Here is a 27,740-nt window from a genome sequence, read left to right as displayed (position 1 = left end):
AATTAATATTATATATATATATTTATATATATTTATATTTTTTTTTTTTTTTTTTTTTTTTTTTTTCCTGACTGGTAAGGGGATCACAACCCTCTGCACAGTGTCATCTGCACCACACTCAGCCAGTGAGCGCACCGGCCATCCTTACATAGGATCCAAACCTGCAGCCTCGGCACTACCAGTGCTGCACTCTCCCGAGTGAGCCACGGGGCCGGCCCAAATCCGTATTATATTTTAATTCTATTTATACACAAACTTTTTAAAGTACCCTCATACAAAACTCTTGAAGGGAATAGGAGGACTGTATTGTTCAGTAAGTACTTATAGAACAGTGTTTTAAAGTATTCGGGGAGCTTCAGCTAGCTGTAAAGTGATAAATAGTGATGATATATAAATGTGATTCTTACAGTGAAAAACTAGAAGCACATGGTGCTGAGGTGAAGTTGTCCTTAGGGAAGTCACAGACTGGAAGGATGACACAGCACTGGGCTTTGATTCTTTTTATAGTCTTATTTCCCAGTTGAATTCAATCTACATGGTAATCCATCATTTTCAGAGCTGAAAAAAATATGAGAGTTGAATGAAAGAGTTGTCAAAATGTCCAATTCATGTTAAAAGTATTTTATATAAAATACATACATATTAAATATTATATGTCTGTGTCAAAACATAAAGACAGTCAAAAATTTTAAATTTGCACAGTGCCACTATGCAAGAAAAATCATTTTAAATTACTAATGTAACATCTTTTAAATTTGTGTTAACCCAACAAAAGGCATTGTTTTTTGCTTTCTCTCATCATGAAGCCACAATAATGAATGGACAGATGTTTATCAAATAAATCCAACCAACTCTAAGAAGGTCTGTGTGAAAAATTAAGAACCAGCTTAAGTTTTTGAGATAAACTTTACCTTGTCAAGGGAAAGAGTAGTTCAGTGAACTTAAATTGAGTAACAAGAACTCTTGGAAAAAACCACAGGAACCCTTTAAAAGATTTAGTTGTGTGCAGAAACCCACGCATGGTATATGTGAGCACATTACTGTCGTATAAAGATAGCCAAAGTAGCAGAAGATGGCAACCTTACCGCCAGATATAAAATAGCTGATTCACAACAAACTGAATTTCATATTCTCTTATGCTTTTGAAAAACTGAGCATCCATTTAAAAATGTACTTGCACTACAGTTATTTTTTTTTAATTGGCTATCTTATATTTGCTGGATACATAACAAGAAAGCAGACCAAGTCATTTTGCAAACAATCAATTCCAGCATTTCTGTCAACAATAAATTTTGCAAGACTACTTACTGAAATTAGCATACATATGTATCTATATATATACAACTGTATATATGCGCACAAAGACATAATAAATATATTCTGCGTTCATACACACTTTCTATTCCCATTTTGGGATAAAGGAATGAAATTGGTAATGTTTTAAATATTGTTGGGCCGGCCCGGTGGCGCACTGGATAGTGCGCCGCTTGGGAAGCGCGGCGGCGCTCCCGCCTGAGGGTTCGGATCCCACATACAGACTGGCTCCCGCTCACTGGCTGAGCGAGGCGCGGGAGCAGCACCGAGGGTTGCAATCCCATTGCCGGTCCCCGGTGCGGTATGGGGGCAACACTGAGGGTTGCGATCCGTTGCCGGACACGGAAAAAAGACAAAAGACAAAAAAAATAAATAAATAAATAAATAAATATTGTTGCGTAAATCGTTATCCTCGGTAACAAGTATAAAGAATTTATTTTAAAATTTTATGTAGTTTGTTCCTAAATTTAATATGATGAGGAAAGAAGTTAAGAGCACTTGAGATAAAGCAGTAAAAGCTAAAGCAAGCAGAAGAATAATTAATTGTTCAATTTATTCATTCACCCCTTCATTCAATCAAAACATATTAATGGATAGGCCAGATATAGAGGTAGGCACTAGGGATTTAAAGACAAAAAGGATAAACTTGTTCCCTGCTTTTATAAAAGCTAGTGAGAGGGTCAGAAACGTAAACGATATTACAATACAGGGTAATGTGTGATGTGCAAGGGAACGCAAGGAGAAAAATGCAAACAAACATGTCAAGGACAGTTTTCAAAAAGAAGTGATGTCTTAAAGGAAACTTTAAAGTTAAGTAAAATTTGGCCATGAAAGTGATGGGGGTGGGGGGTGTTGAAAGAATTGAGGAGCCTCTGTCCTCTCCTGGATAGAGAGACGGTACAGCCCAGGTGTAGAGATCAGAGAGAGCATGGAGCTTTTCAGTATGGCTGGAACTGTGATTTTCAAAATGTGGGCCCTGAGCCAAAGGTGTCAGCAACACCTGGAAACATGGTAGAAATTCAAATGTTCAGACCTCACACCAGACCTAGTAAGCACTAGGGAGGGACCCAGCATTCTGTTTTGACAAGGCCTCCCAGTGATTCTGATTCACTCTACAGTTAAAGAACCAGTGGCTTCATCAGACAGCGCAAGGGCAGGGGTAAGGGGTGCTGTGAGGAACGATCCTGGTACGAGAGATACAAACTTGAGGCTGGTGGAGGTCATGCAGTGCTGTCCCTTATCTTGCTGGTGAGGCTACAACTTCCTGGGTTCCTATTTTTCTCCTAGCTATCTGTGGTTATATAGACAGCCAAGCCAGTCAGAGCGAGCTTCCCACAACTGACTTTTCCATGACCACTGTAACACATCTAATTATTTCTTCACCTTCTTCTTATCCACACTAAAAATAAAATCTTCAAATCTCTTTTTCATTGTCACTCCTATAGCTGTTATAACTTCCAAATTCCCTAGAGGCTATATAGCCTTAAGAATTCACCTACCAAAGGTGCTGAAACCTTGGGAATTAATTTAAATTCTAAAACATGCTTGCTTTCTGCCCGCATGCAAACCTGCATATTGCCCCTTGACAGTTCATATCTGGTCTCTGAACTTTGAAGACACAGTGAATTATGACCTGCTCACCAGAGCCTCCTGAGAAAACTGGAGCTAAGCCATCCCATGTCAAAACTTCAGAGAAAATTGGTCAGTTGCAGAAATCCTAGAAATTAAGTTATCTGGGAAACTTTGTGAATATAGATAGCATAGAGGTAAAGGTCATATGTTAGCAAAGCAAAATTAGATACCAACACTAATATGGCACTCAAAGGTGGCACTGGCTTGTCTCAGGCTAGGTTACTTGGTTGTATGTTTTAACTGGTGAAGCCAGTTAACTGTATGTTAACTGTATTAATTAGTTGTATGTTTTAACTGGTGAAGCCAAAATTATTCATTCAAAGTAGACATGGTTCTGTTGTCTCCTTTCTAGATGTTAATTCCTCATCAGTAAAATAAAGGGAATATGCTAGATATCTTTCATTGCTCTAAAAGTGGGAAACTTCCTAGTGGAGTAGTTAAGGACATGGGCCAGACCAGTTTGAATAGGCATCCAGATTCTGTCGATTTCCAGGTATTAGAACCTAACGAAGGCAACTTCATCAATTGAAGCTTTGGTTTCCTCATGGGAAAACTAGAAAGTTATTCACTTGTTTGTACAGTCATTCATTCAAAAAATATTCGTGAATAGCCACTCTGTAGTTTAAGTGTTGTTCTACGTGCTAGGGATATAGAAGAAATAGACAAAAATCCCTGCTGTCCTGGAGCTTACATCATAGAGAAAGGAGAGAGACAATAAACAAACAATAAGAAAAATATTCAGTATATCAGGTAGTGTAGAGCTGTGATGCGTTGCCAAGATCCCCATTTTGGGGCCCAGGCATTTATTCTCTCAGCTAGTGGGAGTTCTGCCTGCTGAAGGCTCACAGCTGCAGACATTGCCTCTGGCCAAAAGAAGCTGTTTGCCCCAGGATCATGCCCTCTCCCCAGGGGCAGCCAGGAACCAAGACTGGTCAATGTGAGGTACAAAGTTCCAGCCCCACAGCTTCAATCCAGGACAGCTCTGCAGGGCTGTCTCAGCTCCAGCACTCCCTGAATTCTGCCAGGGTCTTTGTCACTACCACATCGCAGTTCAGTTGCGACATCTTCCTGTTCCTATTTCCTGTGCTTCCCTGAGTGTCCATTCTGAGGTCACTTTCCATAAAACTTTCTACATGCCAAGCTCCATTACAGAACTTGCGTCCCAGGAAACCCCATCTAAGACAGAGGATGAGAGTAAAGTAAGAGGTTCTTACTCTGGAGAAGAATGAAGGTGAGATGGAGAATAGGGAGTGCCTGCCTCCCAGTGTAAGAGAAATACTCAGCGTGGCGTCTCGCACACATATCACATGATCATTAAATGGTAACTAATTGCTGCAATCCTAGGTTTCACTGAGAACTAGGTAGCTGGTGAAAACTTCACGGAGGAGGGCTTTACCTTGGCCTTGAAGAAAGGGTATATAAATAAGCTAAAAGAAGAAACAAACTTTCCATGATAGCAAATGATTCATGCAATCTGGTTTGGCAGGTATTTCACACATAAACAGACAGCTAAGGGGAACTAGTGAAGAGGAATTTTGTATAAAAGCTCAAGCTTTGTACTTAACCCGGATTTAAATCTTGATTCTATCACTTCCTAAATATGACTTTGGGCAAGTCAGTTAACCACTCTGTGTCTCAGTTTCCACATCTGGAAAATGGGGATAAGAATTTCTCCTACTTCCTCATAGTCTTATGAGTATGTAATGATTCAGTGCATGTAAAGTACTTAGAAGAGTATCCAGCACTCATGTGGTTAGAGTTCAAAAAATGTCCATTATTAATAGTAATATTAATTAATTGTTATTGTTATTAATTTACAATCTAAAATTTCATTCTAACAACTTCAAAATTGTATTTAAAAAACAAAACAATATTCTTTATTACCTTCTTGCATGTAGACACCCTATAATAGCAATTAAGTCATATTCATATTTTCCTTTCGACATTTAGTTTTCATACCCATTACCCTTAGGTCTAGTTGGCTAGTTTTGATGCTAGTTTTTGTTTAATTTTTATGGGTGACAGATAAGCATGAGTGGAATTCCCTAAGATGTGTTGACCTCATGGGGCTTAAGCACTAAAGAACTGAACTCAGCCAAACAAGCTCCACATTTAAACTTCTGAGATACCAGATCTTAGCCAGCATAGAAGGCAGGTCAGGGAGACTTCATCAAACCCATTTCAGCAGTAGTCCCTGATGGACCCAGAACCACCATTCCTCCTGTTACTATGGAAATGAAAATATCTAAGGATTGGGCTACTTTTGTTTTAAATATTTAAAACATAAAATGTCTCAATGCAAACAGACAACACAAGCATAGTGGTTAGAAGCCCAAATTCTGAACCTGGACTACCTGTAAGTAAGTTCTGGTTCTGTAATTTCTAACTATGTGACCATAGGCAAGTTTCTCCATCTATAAAATGGAGATATGATACTACTATCTCATATGATTGTTGTGAAGACTAAAGTGGCTAATAAATGTGGAATGTTTAGAACTGTGGATAACACATGTAAGCTCTCTAAAGTGTTTGTTATTATAACACTCTTCTCCTGAGGGAGACTCCTTCACTGAGTCCACTATGAGTTTTTGGACCATCCTGTGCTGTGAATCAGCTGCTACACATCTCCATAAAGAAGAAAGAAAAAAATAAAAGAGGAAAAAATATAATGGCAAGAAACCTCCCTTAGGGCACCCTCTGTGGAATCTTCTTCAGTTTTCAAGTGGAAGTGAAATGACTTATGTACTCATAGCCACCTACCCCACTATACATTTTTAAAAATTAAATAAGTATCCAACTAACAGATTCTCTTGCACAGAAATAAGCAATCCAAAGAAAAGCAAACTTCACTACATACTGAAAACTATATTTTGGCTCAGAGTAGTTATTAGTTATGCTATTACTTCTTGAATATAAGCCCAGAATATCTTGTTTGAGGAAGGATTTTACTTTTTCAATTTACTGGACAGACATAGTTTTGAGAATATTTAAACTTTTATAAAATCACATTTTTACCTTGTATGACTGGAAAGAAGCCTACTCCATTCTTTTCCAAATTAATCCAGGTTGCTCCACAGACAGACAGAACACGGAATCTTGGAAACATACCAAGGAAACTTGGGGCTTTCTAATTATCTTCAGCACATTCTTTTTTTCTGACATGTTCTGTATTGCAGCTCAAAATGCCTTTTGAATTCTTCTAAATCGTTGACAGCTAATTCTCATTTACTAGAATACTCCCAAACATATGTATAACTAATCTAATCCATTAATACCACTCACTAGGAGTAAGAGAGAATTACAAAGATAGTCAAATTTCATGTCCTAGGAAGAAAGCTTAAAGTTGTAAGCAGTAAGTAACACGATTTTCCCCATGTATATGCTGACATGTCTAAATTGCCCTTAATTTTTATAAGGATGCTTTCTTACAAAGCTTGATTAAATAAACAGAGGAATGTTGATTTTTATTTGCATTTCTCTTCTCCCTGACAATATTTGAGGCAGTTTAAAACACATATACAAAAATGTTTAATAAATTAGAACTAGAAGTAGAAAATTAGATCCATAAAAATAAGAGGGAACAAAGTCTCGTTTTGATAATTATTACTACAGATGCACCACACACGCAATCAGAGGGCAGAGAAGTTATCACGTATTCGTGAAGCACAAATGCTGTATGAAAGATATATTGAGGACATTGAGGATAATGGCCACAAGCAGAGTTTTTTCAAAAAATGCAGTGTTTTTTTGCTTGTTTGTTTTCACATAATGTTTTCTGACTCCAATATTTGACAGAGCCAATGTAAAATCACCGATTGAAGATGATTTTTCCGGGGCGGGAGTGAGGGGAGGGAGAAAGGAAGGTTACTGAATACATTCCATGCATATAGACTTCAAAAGAGAAAATATATCCAGGAAGTGAATGAAAAGAATCATCCTCCAAATTTTTTTTTTACTAAACATTTTGTGTGTTAGGAACTTAAAAGTATAATACCCTAATATGACCCTTTGATTGCAGGTATTGAATGCATCATGAGCTAAGTTTAGCAGGAATGTCCCAGACCAGGCTTCAAAAAGGATTGAAACAAGAAATGGAAAACTCTCAAAGACAAAGGCAGCCAATCTCTGTTTTGCTTTCTAAAGACTAGTTTTACCTGTGAATTTGTTCATTTAGGAATAAATATCTATGGCTTACAAGTTCATACCCCCCTTAGTTTGAACCATGTACCCCAACTGCCAAACTGATTATGAATCTTATCCCAAATTCCTGGAAGAGAAAATGTGCTTGGTCCAGGTCGGTTCAGGTCTCCATCCCTAATCCAAGTCGTATGACTGAGTGCCAGAGACAGAGAACAATCTTGCAAGGCCTTTCCCTGTGGATGGAGGCGGTTTTCAGAGACAAGGCTGAACAGAAACAACAGGGGATGGTTACTAAGAATTTTGAGGTTAGTCTTTAACGAGGGCTTACAGAGTGAATTTTCAATTTTTATATCAGTAGATGATGCAAATGGTATAAAAAAGAAGGTGAAGAGATATAGAATTCCTTCTTCTATAAAAGTCAAGAAGCCCAACGAATATTTTTGCCAAGGTAGAAGGAAAACCTCCCCACATTTGCACTGAAATAGGCTTCAGGCAAAGCATAGATTGTCCTTAGGAAGCAGATTTAAATCTGCTCCCACAATTAGACATGCTCTAGATGAAAGCCCAGAGTCCCACCCCACAGGACACTGTGAAAAAAAGATAATTCTGGCCTGGAAATTTTTCAAAGCAGGTGTTCCAAGTCATCAAAAAGAAACCTCAGGAGTAATGCTCTCATGGAAAAAGTTATATTGAGCTGCATAGCTCTGCAGCATGCTTACTCGGATACGCTATGTAAAAAGTATGCTTGTAAAAAATGGAAATAGCTTGTCTCGTTGTGTAGAGTTTTGATCAATTGACTTTTGTCTACCAAAGGAAATAATTTTGGTTTTGATGAAGCTGATGATGCTCAAGTCTTTCTGGCAGCAGTAGGCTAGCAGAAGTATTTGTATACTAAAATCAATTCTAGTTTGAAAATTAAACCCATACCATCAGCATCTATGAAAAGGCTTATCTCTTTATCTACCATGATGGCAAATACCCAATTTGTCTAAAATAAGTACTATATCATAAAGATATTAGTTTAAAAATTAAAAATGAATAACTAAAACACAGGACTGTTTTGCATTGCATGACATTGTGAATGGATATGTCAGGAAATATTTCCCCTTTAGTTCAACTTTAGAGGTGAATTTACTCCCACATTTACAGATCATAGTATTCAGCCTCAATTTTGAGTTAACTTGATTCCTAAGGCAATGAAGTCAAAATTTATTGAAAGATCAACATGCATAGCAGGAAGTTTTATTTTCTTGAAAATAATAGTAGTAAGTAGTAAGGTAATATTGTGCCTAAAACCCTCTTGCTTCTATTACAAAATATTTACCTTGGACACCTCACACACATGGTATAAGGAAAAGCACAGCATAAAGATCTGAGATGATTCTGAGAAAACTGATGGAGCCATAATTTTGTGGTATCATGGGTGTGGCCCTTTTAAAAATCGAGTAGGCTCCCTTTAAATCTCTCCAAAATTGATGCTGGTGATCAGTTAGAAGTTATTTGAGCTAAATAGTTTGGTTTTCTTCAAAACACCTTTTAAACAATGATCCAAAAACTTTCCTCAGAATTTATTCACTGCCAGGGGATGATCAAATGAGCTTTGGCATATAGAAGGTTCCTGTTATATGTCCAGGCTCTAAATTACTTCAGGCAATACACTTGGGTCCATACAGCTAAGAGAAATTGGCCTCCAACACTGATGGTTATCTGTGCTTCCATAACTACTTCTACCAAAGCCATATAAGAAACAACTGTAGCTCAAATCTGTGTTATCATCAACTGTGAAAATTAAGTAAAAGCCTTCCACAGGAATTTATTTAGCTCCAGTATTTTGATTTTAATGAGTTTATAATTAGATGGGTTTAAATTGGGCAGATTCTCCCACATTCTGATTTTAATATGTTGTCTTGCTAAACTCGCCAGAAATGTCTGCTCATTTGTTTTCATTTTTTGTTTGTTTTTTGCACTCATGCAGTTTTTATTAAATCAATACATGATATCCATTAAATATAGGACAGACATGATTGATTTCTCTCCTAAATTATGGTCTATTAAAGAAAAAATAAATTGGAATCTCTCCTGGCAGAACATTTGATATTCTTTGTATAGAAAAGGATTGTTTTAGGAAGGTAAAAACATCCCCTTTCCATTTCACAATACTATTCCAATCCTGTCTACTCAGTTATGGGACAGACTGACACCGGAGGCATGTTCAGCTTCAAAATAAACAGAAAATAGTAAAATTTAGGTAGAAAACACCCAGCTCAAGCAACCTCATAAACAATGAGAAGTTGCCGGTATCTAATTTGGAAATATAAACACCCATTTGTAAGCCCCCCTCCCCTCACATTAGGATATACATACAGTCAAATTCTTTCCTCTTGGTCCATTATATTAAATAGGACTCTCAATTTCAAATGAAAAAAAAAACTCAACGAAAAGTGGGACTTTATTGCCTCATGTACATGAAAAGTCAAAGGGGTAATGTGAGATTCAGGCCAAATCCAGGATCTCCAAAAATATCCTCAATAATTTCTGTCTCAGTTCTGTTTCCTTGTGTGTTGAATTTATTGTCAGCAGGGTCTTCTCATATATTTGAAAGAGTTTATATCTCCACTAATAATTGCAATTTTGAGTGAATTCACATCTCCATCTACTCTACTTCTACTCTACATTAGTGGTAACTTGAGGAAAAAGCAAGCATGCTGACTAGTGACACTATATTTTCATGATCTGTTCCTTTCACATCACTCCAACTTCCTCTTCTGCATTTCAGTCTATGTCTCAGACATCTCAAAGTATGTATAAACAAGTTCTGAAGACATATCTCTGCACTATTTGTGATGTTGTTTCTTCAAAGTGGAATATCCCAATATCTACTTACCACAAATTTCTTCTAATCATTACAGATTTAACTTAAGAACTCACCTCCTTTATAAACCCTCCTTTGCTTCTTCTTATCGAGGTTGCCACTCTCCCACTCTTCCCTGTGACCCTCACACTTACTTCCATCCTATCAACAATTTTACTATATCACAATTAAGGTTTACACATAAGAGAAACTTCTATGAAGGACAAAAAACCACCCTTTAGTTTTTTTCATCTCCCAAACCCTATGTCACAGTATTTAGCACATTCTTAATGATGGATAGGTTTGTTGTTTTTGAAAGAATAATGAGTCAACAAATGAGAACTTTCTCAAGAAAATTTCTAGAACTTTTACTAAATAAACCAATGGGTGCTTTATAATAGAGATTACTTTTTAAAAATTCTAAGTACATCGTTGAGTTTATAAACCTAATGAAATTTGTGATCTCTAATGGCTATACATTTAATTACAAAACTCTTTACCTCAACCACAGTAATTGTTATATTAAGAAGCTATAACCTCAAGAGTATAGATATGCTTACTAATATATAAATACTCACTATTAATATTATGGTACATGATGAATAGTATTTGAAACTGAACATCATTGGTTCCAGGTCAGTGATCCAGGAAATTTGTGAAATTTATAAGAAAATTCTATGCTACACTGTATCTTAAAAAAACAAAAGGATGAACCATGTATGTCTAAAGACATAAGTATTTCATTTGCAAATGGAATAGGTTCTCAGAGACCTATCTCAACTGCCAGTAACAATATGAAATACAGACAATTACAAATTAAACCCTTGACAATTACAGTTTTGACAATAGCTCCAGGTATTTAAATGCCTCAGTCACTTTTCTTTGCTCTTTGAAATTTGTCACATGAAGGCTACCTGTGGCAAGGCATCCTGACCATTCATTAATGCACATAGAATCTCTTTTTTAAAAACAGAGAGAAAGTGTTTTATCACGCTACACTACCTGCCTCTGCTTCTGCCTCTCCATCAAGTTGTCCAAACTCACATTTTCCAATTATCCCTGTGCCATTTCGCATTTGTACCTGACAAGTAGACTGAGGTCATCAAGAAGAGGAAATCTTGAAATCTTTTGTGTCCCAATGTAGCCAGTTAGATGCAGTGAATCACATTGTTTCTGGAGAAGTGGCAGAGCAAGAGAAGAAAGCACAGCAATGAAATCACCTTCTGAAAAATGTGTAATCCCTGCTAAGGGTTTCTACTTCAACAGAAATGGCCCATGAGGATTGTTTCCATCCAGCTGAGAATTTAGCAATCAGCTTACTTGAGTGGAACAGAGAATCTCCTTGTCATTCTCTCTTTTATCTCTAATCTGAAAAATATTTTTCCTGTTGGTAGAAGGCTTCACATATTGAATGAGTGTAAAGGAAAGATATTAATACAATACCATGTTGATACCTCTTCCACTAAATGTTTATTTTATTCAAAGCCTAGGCAGATATATTTGGGGAAAAATGTTTAACTCATATTATTTTCTGTTAATTTATCTCTGAACATACTAAATTTTAAAATAAAAATAGTGTAAGGGACCATTTATAAAACTAAGACATGTTCAAGTGTTAATATTACCACACAAATCAAATGAGAAAATTATTCTTTAGCCAGGGACATTTTATCCTTACATCTAGAATGTGTTCTTTATCTCTTCCTCACAAACGTACATTTATTATTACCTGTACTCTGTAAGGCTTTATGCTAATCTCTAGAAAGATAAAGTTAAAAGATATTATTTCTACCCTCAAGAAGCTTACACTATAGTTGAGATGTGCCAAAAAACTGAAACCCTCAGAAAATGAATCATTTTTGATAGCTGAAACTTTCAGCCAGGGGTTCAGTCTTAAATGCATTATTTTTATAACTTTTAAATATTTTGGAGAGAAATAGTTTTCTAACCATGCATCTATAAACTCATGCATTTTAAAACAAAATATATCGGACTTATCTCAGTATTTTAAAAATTACTTTGGATAATCGTGTTAATATATTGAGTTATCATATATTGAGTTCTTTGGGGCTTGCTGAATTTTGTAGGGCTATTTTATCCTAAATTCGTGGCTTCTGAGTAGTGTATATTTTGGAATCTCATGTCAGATTTTCAGTTTGCGCGTCTCTTCCATCAGTCCACTTTGCAGTGTGCACTTCTATTTAACTGTCTCTTTTTAGACACTCACCCCCTCCCCACCTAACTTCTAATCTATTGCTACTATACTATTTTGTGAACTGGGAGATCAATAAATATCTTTGAAGCAAAAGTGTGAGGCTTCAAAGATTTTTTAATGGAGTAAACTGTACATTCTTAGTATGTGAACATCAATCAGGTGTCTCTTCAGAAGATATATATATATATATATATATATTTGTCTTGCTTTCCTATTGCTCAACTGCATTTCACATAATTGAGGCTGCAATCTAGGTGATTTCAAATAAATATGATAAGATATGTACCTGAACTAAGAAAAGAGCAGTGGGAGTTGGAGAGAATGGGGATGAAGCTAAGAAATACTTAAAAGGTAGAAATAACATAATCGATGATCAACTGGAAGGCAAAGGAGAAAATTGCATGAGGGCTGAGTCCAAGGTTTCATGCCCAGACATCTCTGAGAATGGGATACCCACTGGGAAGGGGTAATTTTACCCTCTAGGCAATGGGGAAGATTCTGAATATTTTTAGGTATTATTTTGAAGGATAATAATCGGACCATGTAATGTCGGTTGGATTGGGAAGAGACACTATAGAAAGGAAACCTAATCGAAAATGATAAAACTAGTCTAGCTGTGTGGGGCTGAAGCCTGACATTATGCTGTGCCAGTGGTTATTAAAACAAGATGATATAAAACATGATGAAAAATTTGACTCTATACTTGGAGTTGTAGGGAAAGGCAAAATCAAAGATGACTCCATGTTTTCAAGTTAAGGTGACCAAGATAATAGCAATGTCATCCACAAAGTCACAAGATTGTATTCATCTAGGAGAAACCTTTCTTCAGCTTCCATTTTTATCTCATATTCTAATTTCTACATGAGCATGTGGTGTTGAGATTGTGCAGATTACTTAGTCTTCCTTATATATTGCTAGATATCTGTCTATATCTTTATAGATATAGCCATTTAAGCCAATTCTGATTGCTATATGCGATCTGAGAGGAAAATTTTTCTGTACTGGTTGTCAATAAACCTTAAAATTAATTTACTGGATACTGTCAATCCATTACTTTGTTGATATTTATGCTGTGCTAAAAAAAAACATTTTGGTGAAATGATGAAAATTTATTTCACTGGGCAGCATTTTTGAAAAATAGTTTACTCAAAGAAATCATGTAACTGCTGTCTTCAGTAACTTTACAAACATGTTCATAACAGAAAAGAGTTAACTTTAATAAGCTATTCCATAGAAAGTAACATAGAAAGTAACAGATCTTACTTTGAAATGTAAATATAAACTGGAATAATCTTGATTACAGGGAGATAAAATCATATGCCTCCATAGAAGAAATTTTTTTGGTTAAAAATAGCCAATTTGTTTTTCTCTAAAAATTTCCTAAAGACATGAAATCTATTTTTTTAAAATAGGGAAGTGTCTGGATTCCAAGTAAAAAAACTTCTCTTTTTTCTTTTTAAACAGAAGAAGTAAACAAATCTCTCACTTAATAATGTCATCCTGATTTATGCCAAGCACTGGCTGAGTGCTAAGTCCTTCTTCAGTAACAATTTTGCAACTCTTTTTGGGTAATTGCTTTCTCTTAATGAAGTCTACTTCTTTCCAAACCATTCCAAATGAAATATATAATTTTAATATACTTATCTTTTTCCAAGAATACAACCTCATTCCATTAAGCAAAGGAACACTTCCAATCAGCTAGTCAAAAATAAATTTTATTTCTTACCATGGACTTCATTGTGGTTCTTTTTAAGGATAGGTTTGCTCTTTATAGGTGCTAATTACTTGAGTAAATTATAGATACATTTTCCCCTTCAAAACTAATTAGAAATAAGCCTCTCCTCTGGATTGAAAAAATGAATAGAAAGTACTACTGACATGTTTTCATAACAGAGGAATTTGCAGCTATACTATGTTTTTAATGGAGTCCATTTGGTAGATAATTTTATGGTTTACCTATTTGTTTGTCTAAGTGTCTGTTTAAATAAATCAAGTCAATGAGGCCTCTAGCCAAGGAACATCTCTTCCTCTTTCTCCTCCTTCTTCTTTCAACACATTATATTTTCCAAAGTTCCCTGTCAGCTTATTCACTGCAATGGGGCTGCTTAATCTCTTCCAGCACTTTACAGTTTCCCTTTAATAATTATCTTTTAATTTTTGTTCAACATCTATCTTCCCCGCTGAACTATAAATCCACGAGCACCGTAGATGAGCCTGTTTTGTTGATCACAGTATCCCCAGTGTCTACCCCAGTGACTGGCATGTGATAGTGGCTCAATAAACATTTGTTGGTTAAACTAACAAATTTTGAACCTCAGACTCACATTTCTGACTTTAATCTACTCAACCTGGTAAAACGTAGAGGTCTGAATTTTCTAGTACCTCCTGCCTTCCAGAAAGTGCTGTCTCCAACCATACAGAATAATTGGATTTATCTGATTAAATCAGTGTTGGGTACATTCTCTTTACATACATTCTATAGCTACACTTCATAAATCTTCCTCACATATCAAGGGGAGGGTAGGAATGTGGATTACTCCTAAATTAATTCGACCTTCTCTTACCAGAATCATCCAAAGCAAATAAGTAGTCTTTCAATCCATTCATTCAAAGGAATATTTATTAAGCTTCTACCACCTATCAAGCCCCATAGGTTGGATACTAAATTAGTTTCCCAGGACTGTTGTATCAAATTACCACAAACTAAGTGACTTGTAACAACAGATCATAGTTCTAGAGGCCAAAAGCATTCTCCCTCCAAAGGCTCAAAAGGAGAATCCTTCCTTGCCTCTTCCAGTTTCTGGGGTTTCCAGACATCCTTTGGCTTTTGGCTGCATAACTCCAATTGCTCCCTTTGTCTTTACATGGCCTTCTCTTTGTCTTCTCCTGTTCTGTCTCATATAAGGACACTTGTCATTAGATTTGGGACCACCCATTCAATTCATGGTGATTGAGAGCCTTAACTTACTTACACGTATAAATTCCCTTTTTGAGGGGAGGAGGATGGATGTCACCATTTAACCCACTATAGATATACCATCATGAATAAAGTCCCTGCACTCATGGAATTTGCAGTCTAATCAAAAAATAATAATTTTAATAAAATATGATAGCTGTATTGGTAGAAGTAGTTTAAGGGTTTATGGGAACATCTGTCTGGGGACCTAACCAAATCTAAATAACCAGAAAAAAGCTTCCCAAATGATGTGATCTTTATGAAGTACACAGGAATTGACCAGAAAGAAAGAATTTCTTTCTAGTCAGTTTTTCTTTTTTCTTTTTTGGCTCATTCAGAAACTGGAAGAAATTCAGTATGATTAGAGAATATGATTAGAGTATGATGAGATGCATCTGGATACATATGCTATAGCCATTTGTAGAGAGCCTTGTTAACAAGGTTAAGGGCTTTGGAGTTTATGCTGAGATGAAGTCAGAGCTCTGTGATGGACCAACACTAATATGATAAAAGGCAGAAATTATCCCTGTCAGAACCAACAGCTGCAGCACAGGTCCTGAGTGCTCCTCTCATTTCCATATGGCAAATCTTGTTCTTTTCAATATTTGATTTTAGCCTTAATGGATAACATGGTAAAATTGCTCTGAAAGACTTTGACAAGAATATTTAGTTCAACATTCACATTTTACAGAAATGAAGCCAAGGTCAACCAAGGCTATTATTGTCTTAAGACAAGCAAAAGACCTGGGTCTGGTAGGTCTTCCTGTTAGTGAGAATGGCAGTTTCAAATGCTGGCAATCGCATGGGCTCAGAGTCAGGCAAATCAAAGCTGAATTGCCAGCTTTCCTTTGTTCAAGATGTGTGACCTTAGGCAAGTAGTTAAACCAGGAATAATAATAGTACCTACTTATCAAGATCATTGTGAAAATAAATTTAATAATGAATTTGAAGCTCTAGTTTTAGCCACATAATTTACTATTAAATAAATAAGGACCATTGTTGATGAAGATGATGATGTTGATGTTTCATAATCATCCCAGCCTCATCATTTGTAGCATTTTATTCCCAGGATGTGTCTTATTAAAAACTCTTATTTTCAAATTACTTGTATATTTTTATATAGTGATGTATTGCTTAACAATGGAGATATAGTCTAAGAAATGTGTTGTTGACAATTTTGTCATTGTGTGAACATCATAGAGTGGACTTACACAAACCTAAATGGTATTGCCTACTGCACACCTAGGCTGTATAGTCCTAGACTATCAACCTGTACAGCATGTTTCTGTCCTGAATTCTGTAGGCAATTGTAACACAATGGTAAGTATTTGTATATCTAAACATAGATAAACATAGAAAAGGTACAGTAAAAATACAGCATAAAAAATTTTTTAATGGCACACCTGTATAAGACACAACAATAAATGGAGCTTGTGCTACTGAAAGCTGCTCTGGTGAGTCAATGAGTGAGTGGTGAGTGGACATGAAGGCCTAGGACATTATCATACACTACTGTAGACTTTATAAACACTGTACACTTAGGCCACACTAAATTTATTTTTTTTAAAAGTAATATGCTAGGATGTCACTACAGCTACAATGTCACTAGGCAATAGGAATTTTTCAGGTCCGTTATGGGACCATCTTATGAGACCTTCGACATATGTGTTGCTCATTGTTGACTGAGACATCAGTATGTGGCACATGACTGTATTTTATTCTCCAAAGAGGAGTGTTTAGGATGCCTAGTATAGAGGTTTAAGAAAAACTTATACAGAAATATGCATCTTTCAAAGTGTCACAACCTAATATTCTGTTATTCAATTAAAATTTTAATAGAAGCAAAGTTCATAAATATATCATCACAAGTTTGCAAAAGTAGTCATATTATTAAAACTAGCAGTTTAAAAACTAATTACTTAAGACACACAACACAATTCTATAACCAACTTATCTGATATTCAAAAGGCACCCAAGTACATAATTTTCTCTTCCACCTGAACTTTAAATACATTGTCTCAATAGATTGCTAGTTACCTGACTACTGTGAAATTATATACTCCAGGTTCAAAGCACTTGAACTATATTATATATTTTACAAATAAAGCAGTTGCTAAGTAAATAATGTTTTCTTTTTAAATGTCATCTTCTTTATCTTCAAAAAGTTAGTGTTTTTTTCTACAACATCTATTTCTTGCAATTTGTTATTCAGTAATTTTCAGTGAGAAAAATGTGACATTTTAGAGCACAACATTAATTCCCATGATATCAGTGCTATTTTGAAGATTAGGAAATTCAGTGAAGACCTAATAAAACAGCTTCAGTACATTATGTATTGAATAAGATGCAACTATTTAACTTGTCTCTGCACATATGATGAGTTAAAACTCAATATTATAATAGACTGCCTGAAAAATATCTTGATTAAGTCGTAGTGACTAAAATCTAATTTCAAGGTTTAGTAAATTTCTCTTACTGAAAATTGAACATAAATGACTACTGCTTTTATTTAGATTTAGATTTCTTAAAATGTCTCTGAAATGCTGTGACTGGTTTCTTACTGATGCAACAATAGCATTTAAGGTTCAGATATTCTCTAGTAGACGTGTAATTTTTATGAGGATGTTAGTACTCTGGCTATAAATTTGCACATAGTATACTGCATACTTAATTCCCAGAAAAAGATGTACTTCTGTAGAAGTCTTAAAGTATTCAAGTTTAATAAATCATTATGGTAGAGAATTACGTGGTTTGCTTTTCAGTGATAAACTTTGATTCAATTTCCTTCTTGTAACAGATGAGATTAATAAATGTTATTTATTTATAGTAAACAAAATAAAAAACAAGCTTTATTCAAGTTAAGGGATATTAAAGGGTTTGATTGATTTAATATTTTAGAATATTGATAATTAACTGAATTATTACTATGAGTTTTAATGCTCTATGTGAACTTGGACAAGTTCTTCAACTTCTCTCTGCTTTGTTTCCTTACCTCTATTACTGAGATATAGCCCAGCCCATCCCCCCAAAATTAGATCCGATTAAAGTTTCAGTAATCCAGAAAATGAGAAGTGCTCATGAATTAATTGAAATATATTTTAAATATAATATACTGTAAAATATTATTAAATATTATAATATTAATACATTTATAATATATTTTTAAAGATTCCTGGAAGATTAGTGAAAGATGCAGCCCTTGTAGTTTTAAGATACAGTTTTGTCAATGAACAAAGTATTATGTTGTTACCAAATGCTATGTGGTCTTTCTTAAAAAAAAAAAAAAAGGAACTTTCAAGTATCATTTATTCCAGTTACTGCCAATCAAACATCTAAGCACCTACTATGCAAACTCTTGTGCTATGGAGGTAGGAGTTTATAACTTTAATGTTTAAATTAAGCTCTATGAAATATAAGGAAGGTCATTCTTAAAAAGGAATTATACAATAATAAATAAGTAAGTAAATAACAAGGAAATAGACACCAAAGGTGTCTGTCAAGCCTGGTCTATTGGCCAATGTGTTTAGGAGGAAGTAAAATGAGGGATTATATACAACAAAATCCTTTAGTTCATTTGCTGATGTAATTTTGCAACATATACTTAATCTTAAACTGTGGGTTACTAAGAATCTATGTACATTATTGGTATTTTTGTAAGAAAGAAGAAAGGCTTATGTTGTAGGTTATGACCTCAACTCTTCAGCCGTTAGACAAAGCTCATTTATTTTAAGTTTGCATCCTATATCACAAATACTGAAATAAATTTTCAAGTATATATGAAGTTGTGAAATAATTTGGTAGAGAAGTAATGTCACTCAGGGAAACGTTAGTCTCGTGTCTGTGTTTCAGCTTCCGACCTGGCAGCAGAGCAAGGGCAGATTCTGGTGATCGCCACCGCGGCTGTTGGGGGATTCACGCTCCTAGTCATCCTCACTTTGTTCTTCTTAATCACTGGAAGGTAATCGAAGCAAACTAGATTATTTCCAAGATTGGTGATCTGTGAATAACGACCCCATGTTATAGAACTGTGATGTCTTTATCAATTAAATACTGAAACCCTCTATATTAAAATTATCTTAATTAGTTTTATAAACCTGATATTTCTCCACTTTAGAGTAATATAGATGAAAATTTTAAGTAGTGATAAATTTAATATAGCAAAATACCTAGATTTGATATTAAAACAATTTATTGATCTTTAAATATACTAGATGATTACCATGAGACAGGTATTGACAATACAGAGGTGTGAGTGAAGAGAATATGCTATGCTATTAAAATAATAAAGTGTTATTTCTCATTTAACCCTGTATGTTTGGTCAAGACTTTTGTCAAATATCTTTAGATCAATTTTACATGGGGAAAAAAATCTTCCTTCTAGATATCAATAGGGGCACAAAAGAATACCTCAAGAGTTTTCTTGATAATCTGAAACACACATTAACTGCAAAATACCAATGTCCTGATTTAAAACTACAATAGGAATGTCAGCCAAACAAAACAAATCCATACTGACTCCAGCTAAAGTATACCAACCCCACTAGAATACCCTGATATCCGATACAGAGCAGAAGTGAATAGCTGCCTTCAGGGGCAGTAGTTCAGTGAACTATAAACACCCTTTTATTAAATGCATTTTAAAAACACTGCTAAGGTATCAATATTTTATTAAAATAAATTTAAAATTTACAGATGATATGCATATATGAAAAAGTATTCTCCACAATTTTGACAGCAGACTAAAAGATATAGATTGATAAATTGACAAATACTTAGAAGGCACTTTAAAGTGTGAGTTCCTGAGAAAATGCTAGTTATCTATTAAGAGTATATTAGGTTTAGTTGTAAGAGAACTACTTTTACACAATTTATCAAAGAACAAAGAAATGCATGAATATGTGTTTGTTGAGTTGCAAATGGTGACTTCTTTATGAAATTAATTGAAAAGGGGGAACATTTACCCTTATGTTTACTTAAAATTTTCATGTATACAAACAAACATAGTAATGCTCTTGGAATTAATAGAAAGTGTCTCTGGGTCTCTTATTTTGGGAGAGTGATTACCTGATAGAATGCTAGCTATAGTAACAAGACGTGAAAAAGTGCAGGAAATTATGATAATCCATCCTAATAAAAGTACTAGTTTAGGCACACCATGTTGGCACTATCAGATACTGTTGCCCAGCATTCTCATATGACTCTTTCTCTCTGCTCCTTAAGTTAACCTGTGATAGCTCTTTACCACCATCACAGCTTTGATACAACCTATCTTTTATAGTGGACAGAAAACAACTTTTGGAGTCTCTAAACCAATTAATCATTAGGTTGAAGACAAAATATTCAAGACTATTGTCTATAAATTCCAAACATGGCCTACAAAAACCTTAATCACTAGCAGCGGTAAACTGGTTATAAAAAACAAAAATTTAGACCTCCTGGTGGAGGTCTAAATTTGCTCAAAAAAGGTTGAAATTCTTTTAATCCTATCTAGGACTCTTGCAAGGGGAGGGCTTAGAAGACCATGATCATTAGGAAACAAAAGAAAGAAAGAAAATGTCAGTGAGAGTTAAAGGTGCAAGTATGGAAAAAGAAAGGAAAAAAGAAAATAAAAACGTTTTCTTGCATGTGAGATCACAATGACAATTTGGTTAGGTTAAAAAAAAATCAAATTACCAAAACTTTATGCACTGCTACATGTTTGGCAAACCTTAACAGGAAAATATTAAATAGAAGAATAAACCCTAGTGTATATTCATTGTCCTCTGTAATACAAATGCTGCTCATGCATTGTGAATTCTGGGACACTGATATCTTTATAATGCTCTAATTATCATGGAGTTGCATACAATTTAAAGACATCTGCTTTGGAGCCCAGAAATTTTACGTAGTTATTAAAGTACAATGTGGTCCTATAAGGAGTTCTTAACTCTGAAGACATTAATTATATCATGTTAACTAGATTATGATAATTTTGATTTGATGTTTAATTTTGATCCAGAAAGATTCTTATTTTTCATCTTTTTGAAAGTTCCTTTGAAGAAAGTCAGGGAACTTTCTTACATACGATTTTAGTTAAAAGCAGTGTCATCTTTATTCCGAATAGGAACACACACACACACACACACACACACACACACACACACACAAAAACAACGTCTACTTATCTTAAGGGTTGAATTTAAATGATGTTTTATTTAGTAGTGATTCAATATAAAGCAAACATGGATGCAATTTTTAAGTTATATTTACATGTATCTTGTAGAATATGAGTTAAGTCCCTATTTTCTCATAGAGTATTTCAGTAAACAATGATTTAAATAGCATATACACATGTGGAAAAGCATTTCATTAAGATATCAGAAAATATGGCCTTACCACATAAATATGACAAACTTAAAAGAAAACATTTCAGTCTTTGTAGGCCAAAAAGTTTGGCCTAATAACCTGGAGAGATGGGCTCAAATACTATCTTTATTAGAGATTCCTGAAGCAGAATATAAATATCACTTAAAAAGAGAATTTAATGGATAAAAAAATCTGTACGGAGTTATTTTCAGCTTTCAATTTTTATGTTTGCCAATTTACATGACATCAGAAACTGCTTTAATATTCTATGCACTGGAGAGAACAATTTCAATTACATGACATAAAGGAAATTTATTTTAAAGTATCTCTTAAACACTTTGGTAGGGGAGCATTCATTGGAAACTATTACATGAAAACCATAAGACATTTCTGAATAAATACTCAAGTTGAGAATTTGAGGCAAAATTCACATTGAAAGATTGGATTGTATACCACAGATATATTCTGTGGGGCCATTTGGAATTAGCAATTTGATGAACCATCAAATCATATGGATGTTGATTAATTAATTCATGTTGAAGAAGTCGTGGAAGCATCATTTGACAGAGAGGGAACCAAACATGCCTCTACCAAATTTCAAATATTAAAAAAGAAAACCATCATGCCATGTAGCACTGAGTTGTCTAAATTGCTGAGATTCTTACTCAGAAACATTTTTTATTTGGACTTTTAATGTTTTTTACCAACTCTAGCTGTTTGAAGTCATACAAGGAAGGAATTGATGTTTATGGCTTCTTATAAAATATTTGCTAGGATTTCTGTCCTTTAGACCAGTTGATCTACTTGACAATATTTTATTCTTATCTGGGGCTAATTTTGATGTACTTCAAAAACCTTCTATGCAGTATTTTCACATGTTATAAAGATATTCTTAAAAGGGTCGTTATGACACAAACTTTATCCGTATCTGATATGTATTTCAATTGGTTTTTGTTCTTATCCATCATAATTATTAAAATAAGTTTCTGTTTACCTTTAAAAGGTGTCAGTGGTATATAAAGGCCAAAATGAAGTCAGAAGAGAAGAGAAGAAACCACTTACAGAATGGGCATTGTAAGTAGTGCAGTGACTCCCTTCCATTATTTTACATCATTCCAGCACTTCAAGAGTTCATTTTAAACATGTATCCATTGAGTTGAGGGGAGAAAAAATATATATATTTCCAACCTTTCAACATTAAGACTTTTCATCTGGTTTCCAGGTTTGTTGGTGGAAATTGCATCTGCTTCTCATTAAATGACATTACCTTTTTTCCCCAATTCTGCTTGCTGGAAAACAATATATTGAATTTGCTAAAAATACGAATTGATTATATCTAGTTATTTACCACTCACAATGGCTCCAGAACATGAGTTGTTTTTATCTCGTAAAACATTAGACACAGAGATATTAAGAAATTTTTCTTTCTTCTCGTAGGGACTGTATTTCAAGCATATAGCAAATCAATTTACAATTCATTAACACTAAAAAAGAATATCAGCTATTTAACTCTTAGAATATGTATGAAATCCTTGGGCTGACTACAAGGTTATATTCATTTGAAGGATCTCTTCCCAAGCAAGCTATAATTACTGCTATAGTTGGTTTGATAATTGTCATTCTCTCCTCCACCTCCAAATTGCAAACTACCTTGTCAAGACACCTATTGTAAGATGCTGAGTTAACAAGAAAGGGATGTTCTCTAATTAACCACAGTATAGAGATAATATGTGAGGAAACTTTAACTATTTTAACTCCTCTTTTATTTTGAGCAAAAGGAATAAGGGACTTTTCAATCTATATTACCCTCCAGGGGAGGGAAAGGGTTTATGTGAGGAAATAGTAAATTAGTAGAATGATTTAGGCTATTGAAAGGCTCACATGATTTCTCAAGGAATGGTTTAAAGGACCATCTGCAATAGAATGTTCCACCCTCACTCCCCAAAATTCTGACTTGGAAGGTCCAGGGTAGAGCCAAGACATGCATTTGAGCAAACTCTCCCAGGCTGCTCTTTTATACAATAGTTTGAGATTCACTATGCTGGCAGAGCTGAGAAAGCTGGTACCTGGCAACAGATGACATGCAAACACCATAAACAAATTGCAGAAACCTGAATTCAGACACCTGGACAGATGACTTATGCTGGGAACCCTTAAGATTCACTGCAGGACACTCAGTACTGAAATGTGGAGGGAAAAGATGCTCCTGAGGTATTTATTATCTGTTTTCCAAGTGGCAGTTTAGCATAAACTAAACCAGATGGGCTCAGCAAGAAGCAACGAAAATAACCCAAGACAGCCAAGGAAGTAGAAGAAAGATAACAAACCAATGCTTAAGAAGATACAGATAAGTTAAATTAGTAACCAGATATTCAAAATTGGAAATAAGTTTGATTGTTGCTTTTTTTCCTTTGTTACACATTGTCATGCTAGGGCTCACAGACCCTTCGAACCTGTTGTACAGATTGGGTCACAGACCCTTCACATGCCTGGCTGGGTCACCAGACTCCCCATGTGCCAGGCTGGGTCACAGACACCTCATATACAGGTCATGAGCTAGGTAATTGGGAAAGATCCTGGGAGCCATCAGCAAGGCTGCCGATGTGAGCTCAGTCCTCAGCTTCCTCAGTAGCAACAGCAGCTTGCAGCAGCCTCCAGCAGATCCAACAGCAGCAGTGTTGGCCTCCCAGGGCATCCTGGTGGCCCTGGCTGTAATAGCTTGCAGCAGCAGCCTCCAGCAGCAGTAGCAGCCTCCCCATGGCACCCCTGCCCCCGTGGTCATCTCAGGATGGGGTGCGCTGTGGATCAGAATAGTTCATCCTTTATATGTAAGTCCAGTAACCCAGGAACACCTGGGTGTGAATCTGACAACCCAGGAACACCTGGGCACAGATGCAGTTATGTTTATATCAAATGCTCAGCAAGACTCCGAACATCTGAGGGATCCTGATCATTTATCTTCACTTTCCGTACAATCCACCCTGTCAGGGTCCCTCGCCATACAATCTATGCATTTGGAATCTTCTGCAATGTTCCCTTAGCAAGGATAACTGACCTTTACATTTATATAACCTATTGTGCCTGTTGTACGTTCTGTACACCTTGATGCCTGTCCCTATAGATCTGCCCTTTCAGCTATATTTAGTGACATTCCATCCCAACAGTCTCAAAGTCTTTAGCTTGTTGCAGCACCAACTCAAAAGTCCAAAGTCCAAAGTCTCATCTAAGACCAAAGCAAAACTCCTTCCAGCTGTGAACCTGTAAAAATCAAAAACAAATTTATCTACTTCCAAGATACAGTGGTGGGACAGACATTGGGCACATATTCCTATTCCAGAAGGGAGGAATAGACAAGAAAGGAAGAACAGACCCCAAACAAGTCCAAAACCCAAAAGGACAGACATTAAGCACAGTGGGGCATCTGGGCCCCCAAAGCCTCGCTTCTACAGCTCAACCAGGCACAGCCCATTGAGCTGCCCGGTGCCTGCAGCTTTTCCAGGCCGGTGCCACACACTGCCAGTGGCCCTACAGTTCTGGGTTCCTGGCAGCAGCCCTGTTGTCCTGGCTGCACTAGACATTTCCACAGTGGGGGTTCTCTGCAGGGGCTCCAACCCCACTTTTCTGCTCCACATTCCTCTGTAGATGACCTCCACAGTGGCTCCACCCTGCAGCAGGTCTCTGCCTTCTCTACATCTTCTGCAGTCTGGGTGGAGGCTGCCACACCTCCACTGCTCCCATGTTCTGCCAGCCTGCAAACTTAGCATAATGTGGATGCCACCAAGGTTTCCAGCTTGTGCTCTCCAGAGCTGCTGCATGAACCACACTTGGGGCCGCCCAAGGCAGGGTTGCTCTAGCTAGAGTAGCCAGAATGCAGAGAGCAGGTTCCCAAGGGCAGACTCGGTTCTCCTAGGCCTCTGGGTCTGTGATGGGAGGGATGCTCTTCCAAACTTCAGAAATGCCTTCAGGACCTTTCTCCCATTGTCGCGGCTATTAGCATCTAGCTGCCTCATCCCCGGCTCTCAAACCAGCTCAGCATACATGTGCCATTCATTCAGTCTCTGGCAGTTCTCCAGCATTTGCCCACACAGTTTGAAGAGCTGCATTCATCCATTTCATCAAGGAATGGCTGCCCTGCCCATGTGCATATTTGCAGCTATTCTGTAACCATTGCCACAGGCTACAGTGTGCTAATAAAGGCTAACTTTTCCATCTTTTCACCAGGTGAAAACATACTTGAAATTTTGCATGGGCACCTGTCCTCGGATAATCTGCCCATCTGCATGCGGCACTCTTTTCTCAGATTTATGTGGCAACTGGCAGGCCATCTGCTTTCTCAGGTTTAAGTGGCACCCAGTGAGCCATCTGCATGTTGGACAAATGTGACATGTGTTTACTACATCTTCTCCAGGCACATCACACCATCCACCCCTAGGTCCCATAACCACAGCAGCCAGGCAGCCAGGGGCTCTCCCAGTTTCTGCTGAAACTGTTCCCCAAGCCAACAAATTCGACGTGGGCATATGGGACATAGGGAGTGAATTAGGTCACGTGTGGGTTGCCTACCAGTCTGCCCAGTCCCATAGGCTGCTTGTGCTTCACTTTCTGATGAACAAGTCGTTCCAGGAGGTGCACAGACTCCCCCAACTCACCATTGGGTTCGTCATCATCCCTGGTGCCAGAAGCAGGGATGACCCATTGCTGCACTTCAGCCTCCAGGGCATGCACTTGTGTTTACAACCTGTCTGCCTTATGTTTCAAATCTCGAAACTGTGCCGCTTCATACAGCACCCAGTCCATGCTTTCTCACAGCACAGCAAGCAACAGCCAGACCCCAGTCAACAAGAAAATGGCCACTGGGTGCCATATACCCAAGGGTAGCCACATTTTCTCTCCCACCCAAGGGGCGAATGGCTCCTTTATCTGCTTGACATCCTGTTCATGACTCCAATTGTCAGTCTCCTTTACCTGCTGAGAATCCTGATGGCTATGGCAATTGTCGAGCTAGGGCCCACAGACCCTTCAAACCCATTGTACAGATTGGGTCACAGACCTCTCACATGCTTGGCTGAGTCACCAGACTCCTCACGTGCCAGGCTGGGTCACAGACCCCTCACAGACAGGTCATGAGCTAGGTAATTGGGAAAGATCCTGGGAGCCTCCAGCAAGGCTGCAACGCAAGCTCAGTCCTCATCTTCCTTAGCAGCAGCAGCAGCCATGGCTGTCCGGGGCACCCTGGGTGCCCTGGCAGCAACAGCTTGCAGCACCAGCCTCCAGCAATAGCAGTGGCCTCCCTGTGGCCCCCTTGGGGGTGTCCCAGGGGCATAGGGTGCTGTGGATCAGAGCCATTTGCCCTTTATACTTAAGTCCAGTGGTTAACCCAGGAACACCTGGGTGAGAATCGGACAACCCAGGAACACCTGAGCACAGATGAGTTATAGTTACATCAAATGCTCAGCAAGATTCTGAACATCTAAGGGACGCTGACCATTTATCTTCACTTTCCCTACACACGTATTGTGTTTGCAAGAAGAAAAAAAGTGATACTAATTTTTTCTGTAGAAATCCGTATCACCTTAAATAATTGAAGGGTTGCATTTCTAAAACCACATGAGTTAATAAATGATACTTGTTATCTGTGCCTAAAGTAATGTTATCAACATGACCACATTTTCCAATCAGGTACCACTAATCATCTAGTATTAGCTACTAGATTTGAGATTACAGAACTCAGTCTAAAATTACAACTCCTACTAAGTTACAAAAATGTCATATGGAATGTGAAATAGAGGCATGGACTGTTTTCCTCTCTTCTAACCTAAACTTTGTGAAGTTGACAAAAGCATGGCATTTCAGAATCGGTGTCAGGTCTAAGCATGAGTGAATATGCTTTTCTGATGCTATTTTGAGAAATATTAATTTTCTCCTGGTTACATAACAAGCACTAAGAAAATAGTAGACACAATGTAATAAAAGAAAGCAATGGGCAGAACTAATGAAGCAAATTATTGCTAATAATGGGCATTCCATCACCTCCTCTAAAGTAGCTTTATTACCTTTTGTTTGTTTGCTTTTGAGGTTTTCTTGTGAGAGCTGGTTTCTAAGGAGACCCAGACAACATTTAACTCTGAGTATTGTATGGCTTTCAAAACCTAAGAAGCAACAAAATCAAATATCATCCACTCTGCCACAAATTTAGCATTGGCTTTTTAATCCCTGCTAATTCACATTTAGTAAAGGCTTGTATGCTTGTTACCTGTATTTTTTTTTTTTTTTTTTTTTTTTTGGGG

The 27,740-nt window shown here is 36.6% G+C and overlaps 1 protein-coding gene across 1 annotated transcript in view; it reads left to right on the top strand.

Moving 5' to 3' along the window:
- LOC103594092 (ephrin type-A receptor 6-like) overlaps positions 1–27,740 on the top strand; it is a gene marked incomplete at its 3' end in the record, with an annotated part of 232,578 nt that overhangs the window by 69,773 nt on the left and 135,065 nt on the right. Inside the window, exons 5-6 of the mRNA XM_008577280.1 lie at positions 18,958–19,066; positions 22,457–22,527. Coding sequence (XP_008575502.1) covers positions 18,958–19,066; positions 22,457–22,527 — 180 coding nt within the window. The remainder of the gene's footprint in view (positions 1–18,957; positions 19,067–22,456; positions 22,528–27,740) is intronic.

The sequence above is a fragment of the Galeopterus variegatus genome, unplaced genomic scaffold, assembly GCF_000696425.1.
Source record: "Galeopterus variegatus unplaced genomic scaffold, G_variegatus-3.0.2 Scaffold1477, whole genome shotgun sequence".
In the NCBI taxonomy this organism is placed as follows: Eukaryota; Metazoa; Chordata; class Mammalia; order Dermoptera; family Cynocephalidae; genus Galeopterus; species Galeopterus variegatus.
This window is presented reverse-complemented; position numbering and strand designations above follow the sequence as displayed.